The sequence below is a fragment of the Coniosporium apollinis genome (assembly GCF_000281105.1).
Source record: "Coniosporium apollinis CBS 100218 chromosome Unknown supercont1.17, whole genome shotgun sequence".
In the NCBI taxonomy this organism is placed as follows: Eukaryota; Fungi; Ascomycota; class Dothideomycetes; genus Coniosporium; species Coniosporium apollinis.
The window spans coordinates 476,855-494,958 of NW_006913279.1; the positions used below are offsets into that span (position 1 = coordinate 476,855).

General features: G+C 53.0%; 7 protein-coding genes across 7 annotated transcripts; 1 reads left to right on the forward strand and 6 right to left on the reverse strand.

The window, feature by feature from the left end:
- Window positions 1–85: 85 nt before the first annotated feature.
- On the reverse strand, window positions 86–496 carry W97_04125 (uncharacterized protein; the record flags this gene model as incomplete). Its single annotated transcript, XM_007782018.1, has 3 exons — window positions 86–127; window positions 186–289; window positions 346–496. 3 exons carry the CDS (start codon window positions 494–496, stop codon window positions 86–88), a joined length of 297 nt encoding a protein of 98 aa, XP_007780208.1.
- Window positions 497–1,808: 1,312 nt separating this feature from the next.
- Window positions 1,809–3,221, reverse strand: W97_04126 (uncharacterized protein; the record flags this gene model as incomplete). The annotated part of the gene is made up of 5 exons (XM_007782019.1): window positions 1,809–2,498; window positions 2,649–2,711; window positions 2,759–2,915; window positions 2,967–3,102; window positions 3,200–3,221. The coding sequence occupies 5 exons, from the start codon at window positions 3,219–3,221 to the stop codon at window positions 1,809–1,811; spliced, it is 1,068 nt and encodes a 355-aa protein (XP_007780209.1).
- Window positions 3,222–4,054: 833 nt separating this feature from the next.
- On the forward strand, window positions 4,055–6,607 carry W97_04127 (uncharacterized protein; the record flags this gene model as incomplete). Its single annotated transcript, XM_007782020.1, has 1 exon — window positions 4,055–6,607. The coding sequence occupies one exon, from the start codon at window positions 4,055–4,057 to the stop codon at window positions 6,605–6,607; it is 2,553 nt and encodes an 850-aa protein (XP_007780210.1).
- Window positions 6,608–7,555: 948 nt separating this feature from the next.
- On the reverse strand, window positions 7,556–9,316 carry W97_04128 (uncharacterized protein; the record flags this gene model as incomplete). The annotated part of the gene is made up of 1 exon (XM_007782021.1): window positions 7,556–9,316. One exon carries the CDS (start codon window positions 9,314–9,316, stop codon window positions 7,556–7,558), a length of 1,761 nt encoding a protein of 586 aa, XP_007780211.1.
- Window positions 9,317–10,432: 1,116 nt separating this feature from the next.
- Window positions 10,433–13,329, reverse strand: W97_04129 (uncharacterized protein; the record flags this gene model as incomplete). The annotated part of the gene is made up of 2 exons (XM_007782022.1): window positions 10,433–13,210; window positions 13,258–13,329. 2 exons carry the CDS (start codon window positions 13,327–13,329, stop codon window positions 10,433–10,435), a joined length of 2,850 nt encoding a protein of 949 aa, XP_007780212.1.
- A 1,303-nt stretch (window positions 13,330–14,632) lies between these two features.
- Window positions 14,633–15,499, reverse strand: W97_04130 (uncharacterized protein; the record flags this gene model as incomplete). Its single annotated transcript, XM_007782023.1, has 1 exon — window positions 14,633–15,499. The coding sequence occupies one exon, from the start codon at window positions 15,497–15,499 to the stop codon at window positions 14,633–14,635; it is 867 nt and encodes a 288-aa protein (XP_007780213.1).
- A 1,553-nt stretch (window positions 15,500–17,052) lies between these two features.
- Window positions 17,053–17,475, reverse strand: W97_04131 (uncharacterized protein; the record flags this gene model as incomplete). The annotated part of the gene is made up of 2 exons (XM_007782024.1): window positions 17,053–17,358; window positions 17,410–17,475. 2 exons carry the CDS (start codon window positions 17,473–17,475, stop codon window positions 17,053–17,055), a joined length of 372 nt encoding a protein of 123 aa, XP_007780214.1.
- Window positions 17,476–18,104: the final 629 nt, after the last annotated feature.

Here is an 18,104-nt window from a genome sequence, read left to right on the forward strand (position 1 = left end):
CAGACGCCCGTGCTTGTACCGGACCGCAAGCATCCAACTGGGGTATCAAGGCGACGCTACTACGATCGTGCGGCTTCAGCGCCCTCTAGCGGACATTGGAGGTGCCATCATCTGGGCCAGGAAGTCCCTTGGGAAAGAAGTTAGTAACATCGTTACGCTTGACAGTGTCGGGTCATTCGACTCACCTCCTCATCACCAGGCTCCTGGTAGGTACCAGCTGGCTTGGTAGCGCCACGGGTACGGCCCTCAACGATGTTGCTCTGATCGATAGCCTCTTTGTCATCCTGGGCTACTAAGGGTTAGATGGAACGATCTTCAGTACAGGTTGGATGTGTCTTAGCATACCCAATTGCTCGTCGGTATCAGCCTTAGCCGGGTCGATGGGATCTTCGACCGGAGCGGAGTCCTTCTGAACGGGGATGGGGCCGGACTGGCCGCTGCGGCTCGCGTAGTCGTTGTCCGCGACTTCGCCGGTCGGGACATCGTCGGCGTTCATGACGACGGTAGTTGAGAGTAGCTGTGGTTTGGATGTTTGCTTGTTGATGTCTTGGCTTGGTTGTTGAAGATCTGATGTGACTTTGGCGGTTGTGAAAGATTGAAGAAACGATCAATGAAGAGGTTCTTATATTGAGCTCGACGGCATCAGTACGTCACTTCCAGTGGAAGTGAAGTGAACCCTTAGTCTGATGTCACTCCTGCCTTCGGGCTGTTGCCATGGTAAGTGAAGTGCAGAGAGATGGAAACGAGCACGTTCATTGCGGTTGGTCCAGCGATCCCTCAATCGTAGCGTCATGTATTGTGAGATTCAGTCGGCATTCTGCAGGGGCACTGTCAACGGCTGCACGCGCAAGACTGATGGCTAACGATGAAAGTAGAAAAGTAGCATCATGATAGAACCATCTAAGAAATGATCAGCAGGAACAGGCGAGATCTGATCAGCCTTCTAACATATCCTGTTAAAGGTCCAACGAACGCGGTCTTGTGAAACTCTCTACCCATGAGACATGTTGGAGCGAATGCAGATTGACCATGGTATCCTCGTCAAGCAGAGTAGAAGTAGATACAGGTTGTTGTAAAGAGCATCAGTTGGTGGATTCCCTTCTTCGCGATAAATGTTGTGCGGGAAGTAGACGCCTCAAACGTCAAGACTGATCTGATGCAGCTAGCCCAGGCACGGATCAAGACCAACGCCAGCCTCCCGCCCTCCCAGATCTCCGTGTGGATCTTGGATCTCACTTGTCGGTTGAGAAGGGTGCGTATCTCTAATCACGGCCTTCTTCCTCTGGTGATGCAGTTGCTCTTTCGTGACGGGAGGTTCCCCGCTGCACATTCATGCTGGATGCAGGATGCATGTGCCCGCTATCACATCACGGCGAGAGGTGGTCACGCAAGAATCACATTTTAGTATCTTCCGCTTGGGCAGATGGTTCGTATGAGCAAAGCTAGTGTTGATTGGTTCCAATTGGTTTCGCTGTACATAGCGAAAAGCAAGGCTTTTGGGCCCTTTCACTGAGCCTGCTAAGATACACGTAGGAGCGCCAGAGCAAATAGGGTATCTATTAGGGCTTGCACCGAAGACCATGTGCAAAGCCAGCTGAAGCAAGAGCAGACGCAAGCATGACAGAAATTTGAGCAGAGCGTAACTCCCATGCTGTTGACAGGCCATAAAGCAAATCATCCGAAGGCTGCAAGATGTTGTAGAGTTGACGCTCGTGTGTACTCACACTCGCACAACGGTAGAAGGTAGAATCGACCACAAGGCGTAACCTTCAACCCCATCGAACGGCCTATGGAGAATGAGACACGCGTCAAGACTGGTCCTTGATGAGCTGCAGCAGGCCATCCCAGTCGAGAGTTGAGAGATTGTCCTTCTCAATCATCTCGAGCTTCTTAGGGCCAGCGTCTGTGCCAAGCACAATGTGGTCAACCTTTTTGGAGATTCCTGATGCGGTTTTACCGCCGAACTGTTTGATGACCGCTTCGGCCTCCTTCCTGGTGTAGCCGTCGATGACACCGGTGACAACAAACGTGAGACCGTCAAGGGCGTCAGGAGCTCCTTCTGGCACCTGCCTGGGGGCCTTGACACCGTTGCTGGCGGATGCGGCGCCAGTGGTTTTCTTGCCCTTCGCCTTCGGAGCAGGAGCTTCGTCTGCGTCGCCGTTGGCCTCTTCTGCGTCCTTCTTCTTACGGCCTCGCTTGGCCTTAGGCGGTTCGGGCTCATTCTCGACTTCATCATCTTCTTCGTCCGCTGCATCGGCCTGAGTCGCCTTGGGCTTCTTGGCTCTAGAAGCCCGCTTTGGCTTTGGCTTCTCCTCTTCCTCTTCGGCATCATCGGCAACTGCCTTCTTGGGTCTGCCCCTGGACTTCTTCGGCGCGGGTGCCTCAGCCTCTTCGTCTGCAGGCTCAGCTTTTGGCCTGCCGCGCTTCTTCGGCGCCGGTTTGGTGGGGCTTTCGGGCCCATCTTCGCCGTCTTCACCTTCATCATTATCGTCTTCATCCTATGATATGTCAGCGCAGCTCACAGCCTCGGGAGACCCTTAATTTCTGAAGACGTAGTCTCAAGACAATTCCTCCTCGAGTGAGGAAGTTGAGCAACTTGTAAGAAGTCGCCAATAGCGTGCAGCGTTCAAGGTGAAAGAGTTACCTACCTTGGTTTTCTTGGCCTTTGGCGTGCGAGGTTTCTTTGCCCCAGGTCGATTGTACTGAGGGTCCTAGCTATCTTAGCGAGAATTCAAACGACGCAGTTAAAGTAACTCACTCCCTTGTAGTCCTCGTCATCTATGTGGCCCTGTTCAAGGGCCCTCGCGATCTTATCCTGCCACTCGTCGGGCATCTCTTCGTAGCCTTCGATCAGGCCCAGATCTCCCTGACAGTGAGCTTGCATGTTGGAGATGACTTTAGGCGAAACGCAGCCCCTGAAAGAGATAAGCCCGGTGTTTGGAGTCACTGGTTCTATGGAGACACACCAATGCTTGTACGCCCACGACTGCTTCTCCTGAATCTCGATAAGAGTGGCGAGGCGGCATTCACCCTTCAAGATCTTGACACCATTGTTCTTGCATTCGGTGTCCTTGCAGCCGGCCCGGTTGTTGGGCGATAGCTCTGAAGTAAAGCTGTCAGTCATTATATTGCAAGGAGGCAGGGCTCACAGGAAAACCTCGAGCTAATGACACGCGCACTGAAAAGACGCCCAACTTACCGATGCGGTATGCCGTAGGCATGGCTGGTTTCTCTTTTCAGTAGACGGCTACAAAGAGCTGTCAGCTAGGGAGATCTTGGCGAGAAATCTATTGAGCTTGATCTGAGCGACGTGGAACGCGGGGCTTCTGATCAACAGGTTCTTACCGCGTTTTATACTACTGAGGATCTTTCAGCTGCTGAGAGATGTGAAGAGACGGAATTGAAGAAGCTGGATGGAAGATGAAGGGAGGACGTCGAAACGAATAGGTGCAGGGTTGTCGTTCAGAGCTTCAGGCACCCATCGCGTTTGAGACTCCGACGCGAAGCACGGGACGTCATTCAAGTCACGTGGGTGCTTCGCCTTCAGAACCACCAGCATGACCGGACACTTGCACACGTATATCAAATCATTAAATCGCGTTTTTATTAGGGGCCAATGTTCGTTCGCTGTCAGACGGTCTTCCGCCAGACGTCTAGGAAAGCGGTCAACTCATCAGCAGGTCAATTTGCTGCCACAGATCTTCTCACACCAGCTGCGTGGCGGCAATGCCCCAGAAGGCTAAATACATGTCGCCCAAGACATGCGCAGCACAAAGAAGCATCACGTCTCTACGACACGAACGTTTCGAAAGAGGATAGTCCCTTCAAACCTTTGGCGCCTCGTCCTGAACTCAGGAATGATCCCCTTTCCTGGATCGCGGCCATCGAGCAAGCGCTGCCTCCCCAGCTAAGGGCATCGGAGACGGGCGTTCCTGATCAAGAGATTACAGCTCCAGCAAGAGAAATTGCAAGATTGTTAACGCATGCCTCACTCCGCGAGCGGATTGATGTTTTGGCATGTCTGGGCGTTGAGCAGGGGCGCTGGACAGCTGTAATGTGGATTATCAAGAGCCTGGTAGAGCTGCCAGCATCCACCAGAAGCCTGTCAGACCTGATTCTACCGTACGAGGAAACCACTTTAAGCAACTTCATACCCTTCGAGGATTTCACAGAGGAACCGCAGCGTGGTAACGCCTGGACACTGCGCAAGAGCTCTGGGCAATCACTTGAGCAGCTGACCGCAAACGCCCCGACACTGGCTAATACACGACTCGATGTTCGCTCGGAAGCAGTCGGTCAGATATGGCGAAGTTTAGGCAATATGATCCTTACCGCTGCAGATCGATCTCGGACAGAGACTGATCCGATAATGCCGCATGTCCTAGAAATAATCGCGTTTCTTCATCACAGTGGGGTTGTCCCGGAGTCAGTTTACAACTATACTCCTGCACAGGACTCATCTGCTCTACAACAGCCTCCTACACTGCACTTGCTGTCCTCCAGGGTCTTGACGTCTTTGACTGATGCTGCCTGGAGAGCACATCAGACGACTGCGGCATCCAAAGCAAAGAACACAGGCACAAGCTATGATTACGTAGGGCGTGACTTCCCCGGAGCACGGTACAAAGTGGCCATTGATGAGCTGGGCCCGGAGGTCTGGCTCGAGCTTGTGTTATGGTCTTGTCTGCACGGACCGTGGCTGCTGGATGGTGCCGCTATACTCACAAGGATGAGCAAATATGAGGGCGATAGCAAATGGTCCTTGGTCTGCTGGCAGGACGTACTCCGATCCTCAGAGGATCACGAGTCTCAGAAGGGCAAGGTTGATTGGAACCTACTGCAACCCCTGATTGGCGTTGACGCAAGGACACAAGAGCACCAGCAAAATCGATTGCGCGTAGAAAGAACAATCAGTAGCGAGGTGGTGGCAGCCTTCGTTGACGGTCTCATGAACCAGGTCAGAGTTGGCGTAGGAGCCAGAGGAGAAGAACCAAGGGCTATTCTGGAACACGTAAACGGGCTCAAAATGTTGCTGGACCGCGCAAACTTGGGTTTGGGTGGTACTTCTTGGGATGCAGTGGTCGTTCGGTTCCTCGAGTCTGAAGGCATCAATGCTGAAAAAGACCCGGATCTGCTACTTGACATTCTGCGTCTAGTGCAACCATTCGGCGCTGAGCTCAATTTCGCTAATGCGCCTGTAAATAACGTGGAGTCTCAGGACCGACCAACCTATGTTCTGGATGGATCTGCAGCGGCACTTGGCCTTTTGCATCGAGCGATACGTGCTTATGCCCGGATGGAGAATACAGCAGGGGCCTTGCAAGCTTTTGAACAGCTTCAGTCACTGACAGATTCCAACAAAAGAAGGTCACTTGAGGAGTTCTTCAGAAGTATGAGAGACCAGACCCAGCAAAGCGCCGATGGGAGTGGCATGTTCGATAGTAAAGTCTCCGGGATAGACTACCCGAGCTTCTATCCTCAGGTCCCGTCCACCATTTTGGCCGCTCTGCTTGATCTCAGCACACGTTCCAAAGCTTACGATTTCGGAAATTGGTTGCTTTACTCTGAAGATATCGATGGACCGATCATTCCACCGAGCCTGTACGGTGACCGCCTTTTGGCACCTGCAATCATTCGCTTCGGAACCGCGACTCGTGACAAAGCTCTCTTAGCCAGGATTATTGAAGTACAGAGTCTAAGGTCCAGAAAAGGTAGTTCACGTCTTCCTGACGAAATTCTGGTAGCGTTCATCAACAGCCAGATCGAGAACAGGAGGTGGGACTCAGTCGACAACATCCTTAAGTATCTGGGAGACCGGAATCACGGCTGGGGCACTCAAACTGTTGCGGTTTTGGCAAGAGAACTATTGCGCCATGAAGTCCCTACTCAAAGTCAGGTTGGGAACGAAGAGTCCTTCAGCCAAGCCAAGAGAATTTTCCGAGCCCTGCTACAAGGACTGTATGGGCACAACGATCGGGGAATATACCTCGAACTAAACGGTCTCTTGGGTGTTCTATCAAGCGTCAGTCTATCTTGGGCCCAGTATTGCACATCGCTCTTCTCCCGAAGTGGCGTGCAGCCGCTGCGTCTACCCACGCCGTGCTTCAACACTCTGTTGGAAGGCGTAGTAGATGCCTACGGCAGCATCCATGGCAAACGTGTGTGGGATATCTGGTGCGAAGATCTCGCAGACGGTCTGCCGCGAAACCCTCGTCATCCAGGCGGTATTTCAAGGCTGCCCAGATATCGACCTTCCAAAGACATTGCCTCTATGAATAGCCTTCCAGACATCAAGCTCGATGACCTTCCTGACCTTGACATAGCTTTCCGTGGCCGTGTGACTCCGACCCTTGCTACTATCCGGATCATCATTCGAAAGGCAATCCAAGAACAGCAAGAACAGCTACAGGAGACACACTTGCACACACTCCGAGAGGACAGGCGTGAGCTCGTTCACTGGGCTGAACTGGTTCTTCGGAAAATGGGCATCCAGGACGAAGATACTGCCCGCGAGCTCGGAGTTTTACGGCAGCAGAAAAGCGATGACACTATATTCTACCCGTTGTTTGAGGATACGGCAGTTCAAATGGATGCTACAATCGATTGAAACCCAGACTACCAAAGCAATGGAGACTTCCATCCCAGCGATAACCTTTGTCTGGACGTGAAGACGAGATTTCAGGACCGTCTCGGTTTCGACAGGTCGATTAAGTCGCTTTTCATTCTAACTGAGGCGTCGTGTAGCGACGAAGCGTAACCAGACCTCGAGACTAAGCATCAGGCGCGTAGCGAACTTTGATTCGTCCAGGCTACAGAAACGGCTACCCAAAGGGTATAGCTCCTCAAACAGATGTTTAGCGGCGCGCCTCTGTTTCAGTCGGACGTTGGCAGTTATCGCTCGTAGTCATGAACGGAGAGGCGCAAGAAGAGAAGCATAGCTTCCTCGTTGATGATAGACACAAGCGATGTCAGGCAACGGCACTTGTCAACCTCACTTTGAATTCAACAACCTGCTGTCTTCTTAACCTCATGATTCTGCATACATTCGTTTGCGACAATGGTTACAGTATCTCTTGCTCGGCTTCTGCTTGGTCCATACGAGCATAGTTCCAGGCAACATGGCGAGCAAAGAACCCACTAGAAGTTCCAACCCCCCAGACCCTCCAGTTCTTGGTCATTTCATGGTTTCCAATGAACGGATCGAATAAGCGGTCCGCGGCTTCCGAGTGCTAGCTTAATGCTGTATTTCTTCGCGGCTCTGATCGACGCGGCACCTCCTCCCTTGGTGTTTTCACGTTGTTCGACTTCGTTCGCAAGCCCTTCCACATCTGTTTGGACAACTCTATGGTCTTGAGCTCTCAGCCATTCTGCCGAACACTGAAACACTCTTTATCGATCAAGTGTAATCGCTCCGTGAGCTTACTGCCTCACATTGCGCGGCTCAGTATTGTCCGCAATTCTGAGTGATACGCTTCAGTGTGGGTAGACGTATTCTCCTAGTCTTCCAAGATTATTGGTGTGAAACAGGCACGATGGGCTATGGGCGGCATTGCCCTCAGCCAGGATTCTTGCATACGGTACGGTGCATTGCCAGCAAAATTCCTGCCCGCATTTCCGGCCTAGCGACCACCAAGTCAGTGACGAATCCCTCATACATATGCGTGAAAATCAAATCAGAACCGTAATACTCACATGTCATGTGATCACATCCTTCATTCTTTTCAATCCTCCAGCCGCAGTTCACACCTGGACACTTCTTCGTTATCTGCTGCATGAGGGCTTGACTGGCTGCTTCGTCCGCTGCGCGATGTCGATCGCGATCTTGAAGTCCACTCGTGCGATAGTCGTACAGAAAGCACGATTCGCCCTCGTGCCATTTGATTCCATGTCTCACACAATGCTCATAGCCGCAGCCGGCGCACTTGAAAAAGTTACCGCCCTGCTCGTCATGGATCTGACCGGAGCTGCAGCCAGGAGCGACGCACCACCTAAACCTCGGATCGGTGGCGAGCACAGAGAGGGCGGCGAAGTGGTCGTACTTCTCGAAGTCTTCGGCACTGGCGCCGCGCCTGATGTCGTCGTAGCCCAGCCGCTCGTGGCACTCGGGGCATCCGATGCGCTCCCAGCCTTTCGCGTCCATTTCAGAGGAGATCCACTGCGCCAGACAGCTTTGGCAGGCGCTGACGGCGTGGCTGCACGTTGCGGTAGGAGGGCGCGCTGGGAAGTCGAGCGGAGGAAGTGAGTCGGTGCAAACCATGCAGGAGCGAGTCTTGGGCTGACTTGCTTGTAGCCGCTGCTTCTCTTCTTCGTGCTGAACTTGCAGGGCCAATGCCTTATCGTCATTTAACTTCTTCTCAGCCTCTTCTAGCTCTTTTTGCAGGCGCTGGGCTAGCAGCAGATCGACATCGTGCCCAGCCCGCCTCAAATGCCCTTCAATTACCAGCGATCGCGGGTCCGGCTCAGGTAGGGCTATGGTCTGCGGGGTTTTCGAACTGCCTGCCGCAGTCTGCAATCCAAGGCCTTGGAGACTTTTATCAGCATCAGAGGGCCGTCGTACATAATTAATAATAGCTCTTGGTAGCGGCTTCGTCTCTGGCCAAGGCATCCCAACGTCTCGTTCCCGCTTCCGCGCTGGCCCGTCGTAAAAGACGGTCTTCGAGCTCACTGTGTGTGGCCAGTGTTCTACCGGCCAGTTGTTACTATGGACATCTCGAACGGAAATGCCCAACACGTTGGCCAAAGTCCGCAGCGGAGAGTTTATATCCGCGCTCGATGGACCGCTGATGGTCCATGGGTCGAACGGTTGGCCTGGTGAGATATCAAACGACAACGGCGGTGCGTCTCGTGGCCTACTCACGGCATTCGCTCGAGGGCGCGCGTTACGCACGAAGTTGTCATTGTCATCGGACTGGTCCAAATCACCTACGAAGACACGCCTGCTCGCCTCTCCGGCCGACCGCGCAACTTTTCGGGGTATGCGATTCTGTGCACGAAGAATTGGCGGCCCCGTCGGCATCGTCGAGGACGTGTAATGGGTCTCCACCGAGGATTCCGAGTAGAACGATACGGAGCTGGAGCTGGGAGCGCTGTCCGGGCTGGGCGCAGCACGAGCTTCTGCTGAGTCGGCGCGACCAGATATCTCCGCTGACTTCTTTTTTCGCCTGAATGAGGACGGCCAGGAGAGCCTCTTGCGCTTCGAAGGCGCGGCAGGGAGAGGGTCACAAGCGGGGACTCGGACGAGCGCTGGAAGCGCATCGGCAGCTGGAGCGGCGGCATAGTTGTTGGCGCGGACATGCTTGGAGTTGCGTTGGCCCATCTTATATGTGCCTTATCATGTAACCAAACTCGCACAATCTCCGATCTGGTAGTGCTTCGTGGTATTGGGACTGAGTTCTGAGAGCAAGGCAGTCGCACAACAAGGCTTGAAATGGATTGGAGCAGTGAAGTTTGGGTTTGCATCGTGTCTTTGAGCAAACGTTTAATTTAGATTTTAAACAAGCGCGGGGATACCACCAACACGATGCCGGCTTTCCGAGTCGCAACCATGGAAGCCAGGCTCTCGCGACCAGTCTTCCCAGGTGTGGGGTGAGGCAGTACCCCAGTCTGGGAGCCTCATCACCAAGCTCAGAGCGGCCCACTTGAGGCTGAATCTACGGCTGGAAGATGTACCGTGATGTGCACCCTTCTCGCCCACTGGGACAAGCCTGTCTTCGTTGAGCGTTTCACCAACGTGAACGAGCGAGGTAAATTTGCAAGACGACATAAGTCCGCATCTTCTCCAGTATTCTGATTTTCTGTAGTGTGACAAAACTGAGTGAGAAACACACTCAGAACAATAGAACATTCGCTACACCTCCGCGGATATGCAGAGAACAAAGAGTAGGAGAGCCGGAACTATACTCTAAGCGTACCATGTGAGACGTGTTCTTTCTAGATTATGAAGCTGAAATCAACCAGAAAGCTGTAGTGGATGACGGAAATGACGCACATCCCCCTGCTTACCCTAAATGGCGTGCTCGTACCTCCAAATCCACCCTCTGACTTGTGCGTCCTGGGGAATGCCTTACCCCTTCCACACCGCAGTGTGGGTCATAGACGTTGCGATCCCCTGGTGGCGAAGTTCGTGGACCCTGGATCTGGGATCGCTTCCGTCACCCTTCGTATTCTAGCGCCGCTCCACTGCTGGATGAAACGCCAGGTACCTTGGTTGGAGGGACGTTAACGGTGTGAGAAGGCGTGCTTATGAGACGTCATTTAGAATGCGCAAACTTCTTGCTCGATGCTGTGATGTTGTACAGGAAACAATCAACCAAGCAAGATGCTCGTCAGATGTAACGCCTTCCCAATGCACGCCAACAGCAAAGAAGCGCTGGAAGAACTATGCAACAAACCGACTCGTGATCCAATCATTAGAACAAAACAGCCCCTGCCATCACAACTGCCTGCCCCGTCTAAAGTAATCATAACTCGTATCCTCATCCGGCGTCCCCACACCAACCTGACTGTACCCAGATCCCACCATGGCCGCAGATGCCCAGCCCGGATTCGCGACACCCATCGGCGACGCGCCTCTCATGAGCCTGCTCTGGTCACCAACATCCGCAGACCTATAGCTTCCCGCGGGGCTCTCAGTCCGCATATAAGGCGTCTGGTGGTAACCCTTCGGATAGCTCGTGCCAGGACCCGCCTCCCCTTCTGCGGTATACGTTCTCTCTGAATCCCTTGAAGAGCTACGGACCATGCCGCCGGTCATGACGCTGCCTGGTGTGCCGGGGCGCACGATATCAGAGGGACGACCGTACATTTCGCCGTCGCCGCCAAACTCCTCCTTGAACTCGGGGCGGTTCTTGTAATTTTCGAAATCTAGATCGGCCTCTGCGACAATCTCGAAGGGCGCGGACGGCGGCTCCGCCTTGCCGGGCTGCGTGGCGCTCATGTCGTGCAGGCTGAAGGTGTCGCTATAGGCCGTAGTGTGATTATTGATAGGCGCTTCTGAGCTTAGGCGACCGCGGTAGATCTCGCCGAGAAGGTGTTTGGCTTTTGCGTGCACCATCGGTGTGATAAGCGGCTTGTACAGCACGGGGTCTCCGAAGCGGACAGCGACACGGTCACCCTTGCGGGCGGTCTTGTCGATGCGCGCGGCGTTTTCGGGGTCCTTGGTGCCGGTGCTGTAGAAGTGGAGAGCGTCGTCGAAGGTCTTCATACAGTACCATTTGAAGCCGCCCAGGATGAGGACGAGCGGAAGCATGCAGCCGAGCATCGTCCAGCTGTAGCCTTGGGCGTAGACGAGAAGTGCGGTGAGGATGTTGCCGAGGAGAGTCGCGATGAGGAAGCGGTTGAAGATCAGGCGCCAGAACATGCCGCCGGACTCGTATTTGGTGATGAAGACATAGAGCAGGAGGTACTTCTTCAGCCAGCCGTCCAGGTAGAAGTAGAGCGCTGCGACCGGAAGGACGAGCGGCTGATACGACGCAAACACCAGCGCGACCGACGCGTAGAAAAGGAAATAGTTATAGTATCCCGCGTAGTCGAACGGTTGAGGAGCACTGAGCTCGATCAACTGTCGAGGAGTAGGACTCAAGAACTTGCGCGAGAAGGAACCCCAAGCTAGGTTGAACAATTGCGACAAGTCAACGGCAGCACCTAGGTTGCGCTGCAGGAGCCAAGTTACCCAGAAGGGAGAAACGTTGCAGAAAGCAACCATGAGCTGGGTGAAGATGTGCCCGTTCTGAAGTGCGTCCCAGGTACCGCTGTTGTTCTCTTTGGCTTGGATCACGTTCGAGACGTAGCCAAAGATAGCACTGAAGATAGAAAACGCGATCAAATTATTGACGAGAAAGAACGAGAACAGCTTGTGAGTGACATTTCTTTCTCTAGAGGTCTTAGTCAAATCACCGGCTCTGATGGATAGTCGGCGGAATATGGCGGGCAAATAAAAGTAGAAGGCTGATGTGATAGCCGGGGATGCGATACCCTGGATGATGGCCCACAGTGTAGGATTGCGGTTGAGCTCGGTTTGAAAAGCTGGCCACACTCTGCCAATGTTCGATAGATTGGTCAAGAAGATGGCGATCAAGGCGTTGGGAACAATCCAGAGCACGGTAAGCACCGCAACCCAACCGTTAGTGTAAACCGTCTTCCAGCGACGCGTACTTCTGCTGAGTGGTAGATTCCTCCAGATCAAATCGTTTGGCTTCGGGGCAAGTCGAATAGTGCTGCCTTCGGGATGCTTGTTCTTGCCAGCATGCGCGACGCTGTGAGCAGTATCAATCGACTCGTAGCTTGCGAACCCGTAAGACATGGCGTTACGTTTGTCGACGGATTCGCGGGCTTCTCGAATCTGGGCTTCGAGCTCCCGTATGCGATCCGTAAGGTAGTCGATGGCGTCGACCGTCTCTCCTTTCTTGTACGACGCATCATTCCTCGAGGCCTTGCAGGTCGGCCTCTTAGCAGGCAGCTTGTTCGGGTTGCGGAGGTATTTTGCGAGATGTCCCTCAAGCTCTTTGACGGCCTCCTCATGCTCTTCGACGAGTTCAGGAAGATCCTTTGCGTTGCGCGCGATTGCAGCGCGAGGAACCTCCGCGGTTGACTTGACGTCATCGATAATCTTGACAATGCCTTCGTCCGTCCTCAACGACTTCGGAATATCCGTAAGCATCAATGTCCGTGCATGCAGGCTAGCCTGGTACTCGGGACTGTTGAAGTAGTCTCGTCGAAGTCGCACAACCGCCCGGTAGTTATGCCATAGGAAGTAGCAGATGACGATCGTGAACAGATACGAGCAGATGACAAATGCCCAAAAGATGTTCCCCCACATGAACTGCGGTGTCATAGTCATGAAGGCAGATATCCCACTGTTGTTGTTTCGAAACGACCTCCCACCCAAAACGTTTACAGGTATGAGTATTCCGCAGCCGAGAACGGAGAGGGAGAGGAAGATGTTGCGGCACATCCTGGTGAAACGCAAGAATATGGCGGCATCGAGTCCAACTTTTTCGACAAGCTGCTGCTCGTTCGTTTGCCGGACGGGTGTAACCCATGCAAAGAGACCTTTGCCCACGGGTGGAGGGGCGTGCTTCTCGTCCGCATGTCGTGACCTCGGTGCGTAGACGACGGTGTTGTATGGCCGGAGGAGGCAGAAGACGAGAGCGATGGCGAGGGTGAATAGGAGAGAGGTGCCCAATGATGATAGGAAAGCCGTTTGTTGTATCTAGGGCTGTCAGCTGTCTTCAAGCCAAGCAGGCCTGGATGCCATACCTGAGATTGGAATGGATCACTGATGAGCTCTAAAAACGCCCCAGTGCTGTCTGAGTTCTGCCGTGGCAGCATCTGCCAGGCAGAGGAAGAAGAGGCCATAACGAGGCCTTTTGCTTGTGTTCGAAGGAAGAAGATGATACTGAAAACAAGTCGTATGCGGTGGAACAAAGGTCGCGTGATAGGAATCAACGACGGGCCATTAAAAAGGTAAGAAGAAACGAGGGAGAGGTGTTCAAGATGCAGCAGTGAAAGCCTGTCGTGCACCTCTGAAATAACGTGTTCTACATATGTGCTGCCGAAAAAGCACCTGGGGCAGTGGAAACGAATAATTGTTGGGATAGGCGGCGGAAACACCCACTGGCGCTGATGTGGCCCGCGTCGAACCCGTTTCGCTGATGACGCCGCCCTGCGGGAAAGCTGTTATTTTCTATTGGGCACTTTTGGCACTTTTCCCAGCAAACCTTGACAGCTGCACGCCATCTTCGGGCCCTTGCGTTCGACAGCTCTAAAAATGGCAAGCCGGAGAAAATTCCCGAACCCGTTCTCACGCAGGTCCCACAGCTGCCCCTCATCGAGCATTCCAAAAGACTTTGACCGTTCTCTTGGATGTACCTAGCCAGCAGAACGAGGAACGTCTCCATTAAACGAATCTAACTATGATTCTAATCTACGTCGGTCACCTCAGAACTGTGCCGCTTCTTAAGCCACTAGGCCGCTGTGCGGCGGAGACTTTTTGCTATCAGTCGATCCTTTTGTGTCACCCCGCAGCATTAACGGTCCAGAACTCTGGGTCCAAGACGTCAAAACAATCAATCGATCGCATGAAGAACGGAATTTCAACATTGTTCATTGCTTCCCCGCATTCAAAGAGTCGAGTGCATCGATTTAGTAGTCCGTTAGCGCCCCTGCGCTTCTGAAATTGTTATTACTTACGACGATCGTTGCCAAGATCGGTCATCATCGCTTGCTGATGGTAATGATCGGGGAAAGATGTTCTGCGCGAGCTGTGCCGTTGCTCGATGTGGAAGTGGAAGAGTTTCCGCAGAATGACTTGTGAAAGTGAAATCTCCGTAGGGTCCTAGTTCCCTGTCTAATGGTGCCTCATCAGAGTAGATTTGAAATGGACCTCATGCCCATAGTATTTCGGAGGGTTCGAACAACAAGCGATGGGAGACTGGGAGGTTTCGTCGCGTTCATGATGGGCCCTCCCAAGCTCAGACCAGGCCTCTATAGGACCTTGAAATGTTGGGGAACGTTCACACGGAAGCGCCTTTCGCGCATGATATTCGGCAATCCGTCTACATAGCTGCCGCACCCCAACGCTCCTCGGCCTCGAAGCCGCATAAGGATAGTTACCCACACCAACCGTTGTCCGCTAGCTCCTCAAGTACGCCTTAACCGGCTCACCCCACACAACCTGCCGCTTGTAAACGGCCATTTTTGGCGTACTGCCCCCGGGCAGGCCATCGATAGCTTCGCACAAGTCCTCCGCACTCCCCTCATCCTTAATATGCCTGAGTGGATATTGATAAGTCTTGAAGGCAAACACCAGCGCCTTGCTCTCCGGTAACCGGTGCAAGGTCTGTCTCTCGCACCTAACCACGCACTGCTCCACATCCACCTCCTCATCCTCCCGTCCAGAAACACCGTCCGCCTCGCTCTCATAGCCGTGATTTCCGCTGAGCACAAAGAGATCGCGGTTCGTAGTGATGGACCAGTTCGCCCGCTTGACAACCTTGCCGACCGGTAGTGCTGCGAAGAATCTGTCCATGCTCTTTTCGAGCTTGGCCGCATAGCCGGGAACCGGTCCATGGATACCAGCGAGATTGAGACCGAGCTTTAGGCGCGTATTGAAGCCGGAGGGGAAGCATGTCACGAAGCCTTCGAGTCTGTACTTGCCCTCCTCGGCTGTAGGGAGCAGGAGGAGAAATTCGCAGTCGATACTGCCTCCGAGAATCTTGAGAGCTTCTACGGGCGTTGGAGGGGGTGCGACGGAGAGAGTCTCCTTGGTGGCGGTGTTGAAGAGGACTGGGTACAAAGACCCTGGGGCGAGAGTTAATTGGTAGACTCGTGGGAAGCGGCGCGGGAGGTAGGTTTCCATCATCCAAGTGTACAACTCGTTGACAGCTGGCTTGATGATCGGGTTGGCAGCTATAGCGTCTCCCTCGTGGTCTCTCATAATCCTGCGCCGGAGCTGGATACGATCGACGTAGGTATTGTCCATCTCAATTAGATCAGACATAGTTATATTCTCGAGTGCTAGAGAGTGTCAGAGCCCCTCTGGATTCAAGAGTCGTATTGACTGGCGGTTGTACCCATGGTGAGGTGGTATTTCGGCTTGAACGGCCGCAGTTTGATCGGTTCAGTGTCCCGCCATTCGAAATCTGCTAATGGCGTGATGTTGCTGTACGCATCCAGTGTACTAGTCTTTTCGTCTTTCCTTATCGAGTCTTGTTTAGTTGTCGGCCTGTATGACTGTGGCACTGATTAGAAGGGGAATGACGTTAAACGCAATGAATATGCGCTGACTCTACAAAAAGCATCTGTCTATTGTCCTACCATCTTGAAGTTGATACTGTCAAGGGCATGGTCATACCTTGTGCCGCAAAAATCTTATGTCAATAAACCACACGATAGCGGCAACACACAGGAATAGAACAGGCAGTGTCCACACTGAGTGAATCATGACTGGAGAATAACAAGAATCTTCGCCTCGTGTCGAACCAAAAGGCTTGTAACGGGCGACAACAGCTTCTAAGTTTCCACTGTTTTGAGACGACCAGACTTGGAGCAACCCACCTTCCCACAGAGATACAGAGGTTGAGTCGGCTTGCATCGGCCAAGAGGTGCGGCATCATGCATCAACCGGATCGGACTTCCTTTTCTGGCCAAGCGCGAACTTCTTTTTGAGCGAGGTCGGAATGCATGAAACTATAGGGCTTACAGGCGCCAAGCATACAAAAGCGAGCAAAAGTAGAGCAGTGAAGACTTGTGGATAAATACAGCGTGACGGCGGCTTAATATATCTAGAACGTCAATTAGAAACACCACGATTCTATTGAGCCCGAGTTCTCGGGTGTGTTGAGGAGAGGCTTGGAAGGCAGACGCCGAGTTCGTTATGAGTAGGCGCTAGGGAGTAACACTCAGCGTTGCGATCAACAAGTGGAAGCAAGGTGACCATCGGAAATCCACTACCGTGAAGTGTTTGGACGAGAAGAAGTGACAAACAGGAAGTTCAGTGTAACAAATTTCGGGGACGTAAGGCATCAATGTGGGCATTTCAGCTGTTTACAGTGGAGTGATGGTAAAAGTGGAGGAGGAAGACGGAGAAGATGCTGGGGATGGAAAATATGTATCAGGAGTTCCAGTACCTCCTGCTGTTCTTAGCTCGGCTAAAGTACCCGCTTGAGTTGTTGCGTTAGGGAAGTTGAAAGTCATCTCTGGGTGACGTTCACGGTCGTAGATGGAAAGCTGCAATATCCAGGTATTAAAAGTACGGTCTGAGAACCGTCTGAGATGCTGATACACGGCCTTTCTCTGCAGATGTATTACAACTTCTCATTTATGGCAATTCTTTACGATGTTTCATGAGGTTCGTTCGTCAACGCCGGTATTGGCCGGCGATACCCGTAATACCCGCTGCCGCAGGGACACTTCAAAGCTTGGTGGAATTCCGCACTCCATCGTGAGAAAACTGAATGGCCTAGCTAGCGGCGTGTTCCATAGGAGCCTGCCCACGCCAGAAATGGAAATGAGAGAATAACTCCATATTCAGAGATGCTCAGCCAGACGTTCTTACTCCTCGAAAACTGCACTGTCGGAATGTCGAGCTCGGAGGTCCGCCGACGAATCCTTGCCCGAAGCGCTGGCGGACCGATCAGAGTCATCTTCTTCTCCGATTGATGAAGGCACAGCGAGACTGAATTTTCGCCGATGGCCGCTAGGCCGTTCTGTGAGACTCGGCGCTCGAGGTCGCTGTCTACCGCGCGCTCGTCCGCCGATTACAGGTATTTCATGGGTTGCTGATCGCCAGCTGTAGAGCAGGAGATCGTAGATGATCAACAGCGCCCAGGGGCCGATGGTCAGCACGCCGAGTAGTATCTGGACAGATCAGTTGTCAAGCATTCCTTAAGATCATTATGGAAGACCTACGAATATGCGAGCGGCCCATGCCTCGACGGTGCTCAGGTTGTCTGGCAATATTGAGAACCAAGCCATTGCTTCTTTTGGCAAAACTTCTCAAACTCTTGTGATCGATCTGTCTTCGGAGGACCAGGTGCCCTAGATGACCGCGACTCTTGTCGCTACTTATATTGCTTCAGAGATCTGTTGGAGGACTTGCATGTCAACAGCGGGGACGAACAGGGGGCAGTCGCGGTTTCGATCACGTGATGCCTGGGGCAGCTTGTGCCCCCAAGAACCTGGATGGAGGACTTCCGCCGCGTGTTTCGCAACAATGAAGTTGCCAATAGTTCGGTAGGTTGCCGAAAAGACTAGACAAGATCACAGATCGTCCAAAAGCTCCCTGATATGGGCTCAATGTACGCAGAGAGCTGACTGATAAGCTACAAGCTAGCCCAGGACCCACCATCCTTAGCGACTGCTAGAGTAGAAACTTCTTAGACCTGCACGAACGAACGCAATGAGGCTTCAGAAACCATTGAAGACCGCCATTGATCTGGTGCTCACTGAAGTTGAAGGTAAGGCTACACCAATGAGCATAGCAGCCTCGAGCCAAGGCTTGTGCTATGCTTACTCCGCATCTGCCTAAAGCATGCATAAGGTAGGATGCTTAAGCTCTCAGCCTCGTCTCTGCAGCTTTCAAGAATATGCTCGACGGCACCTTC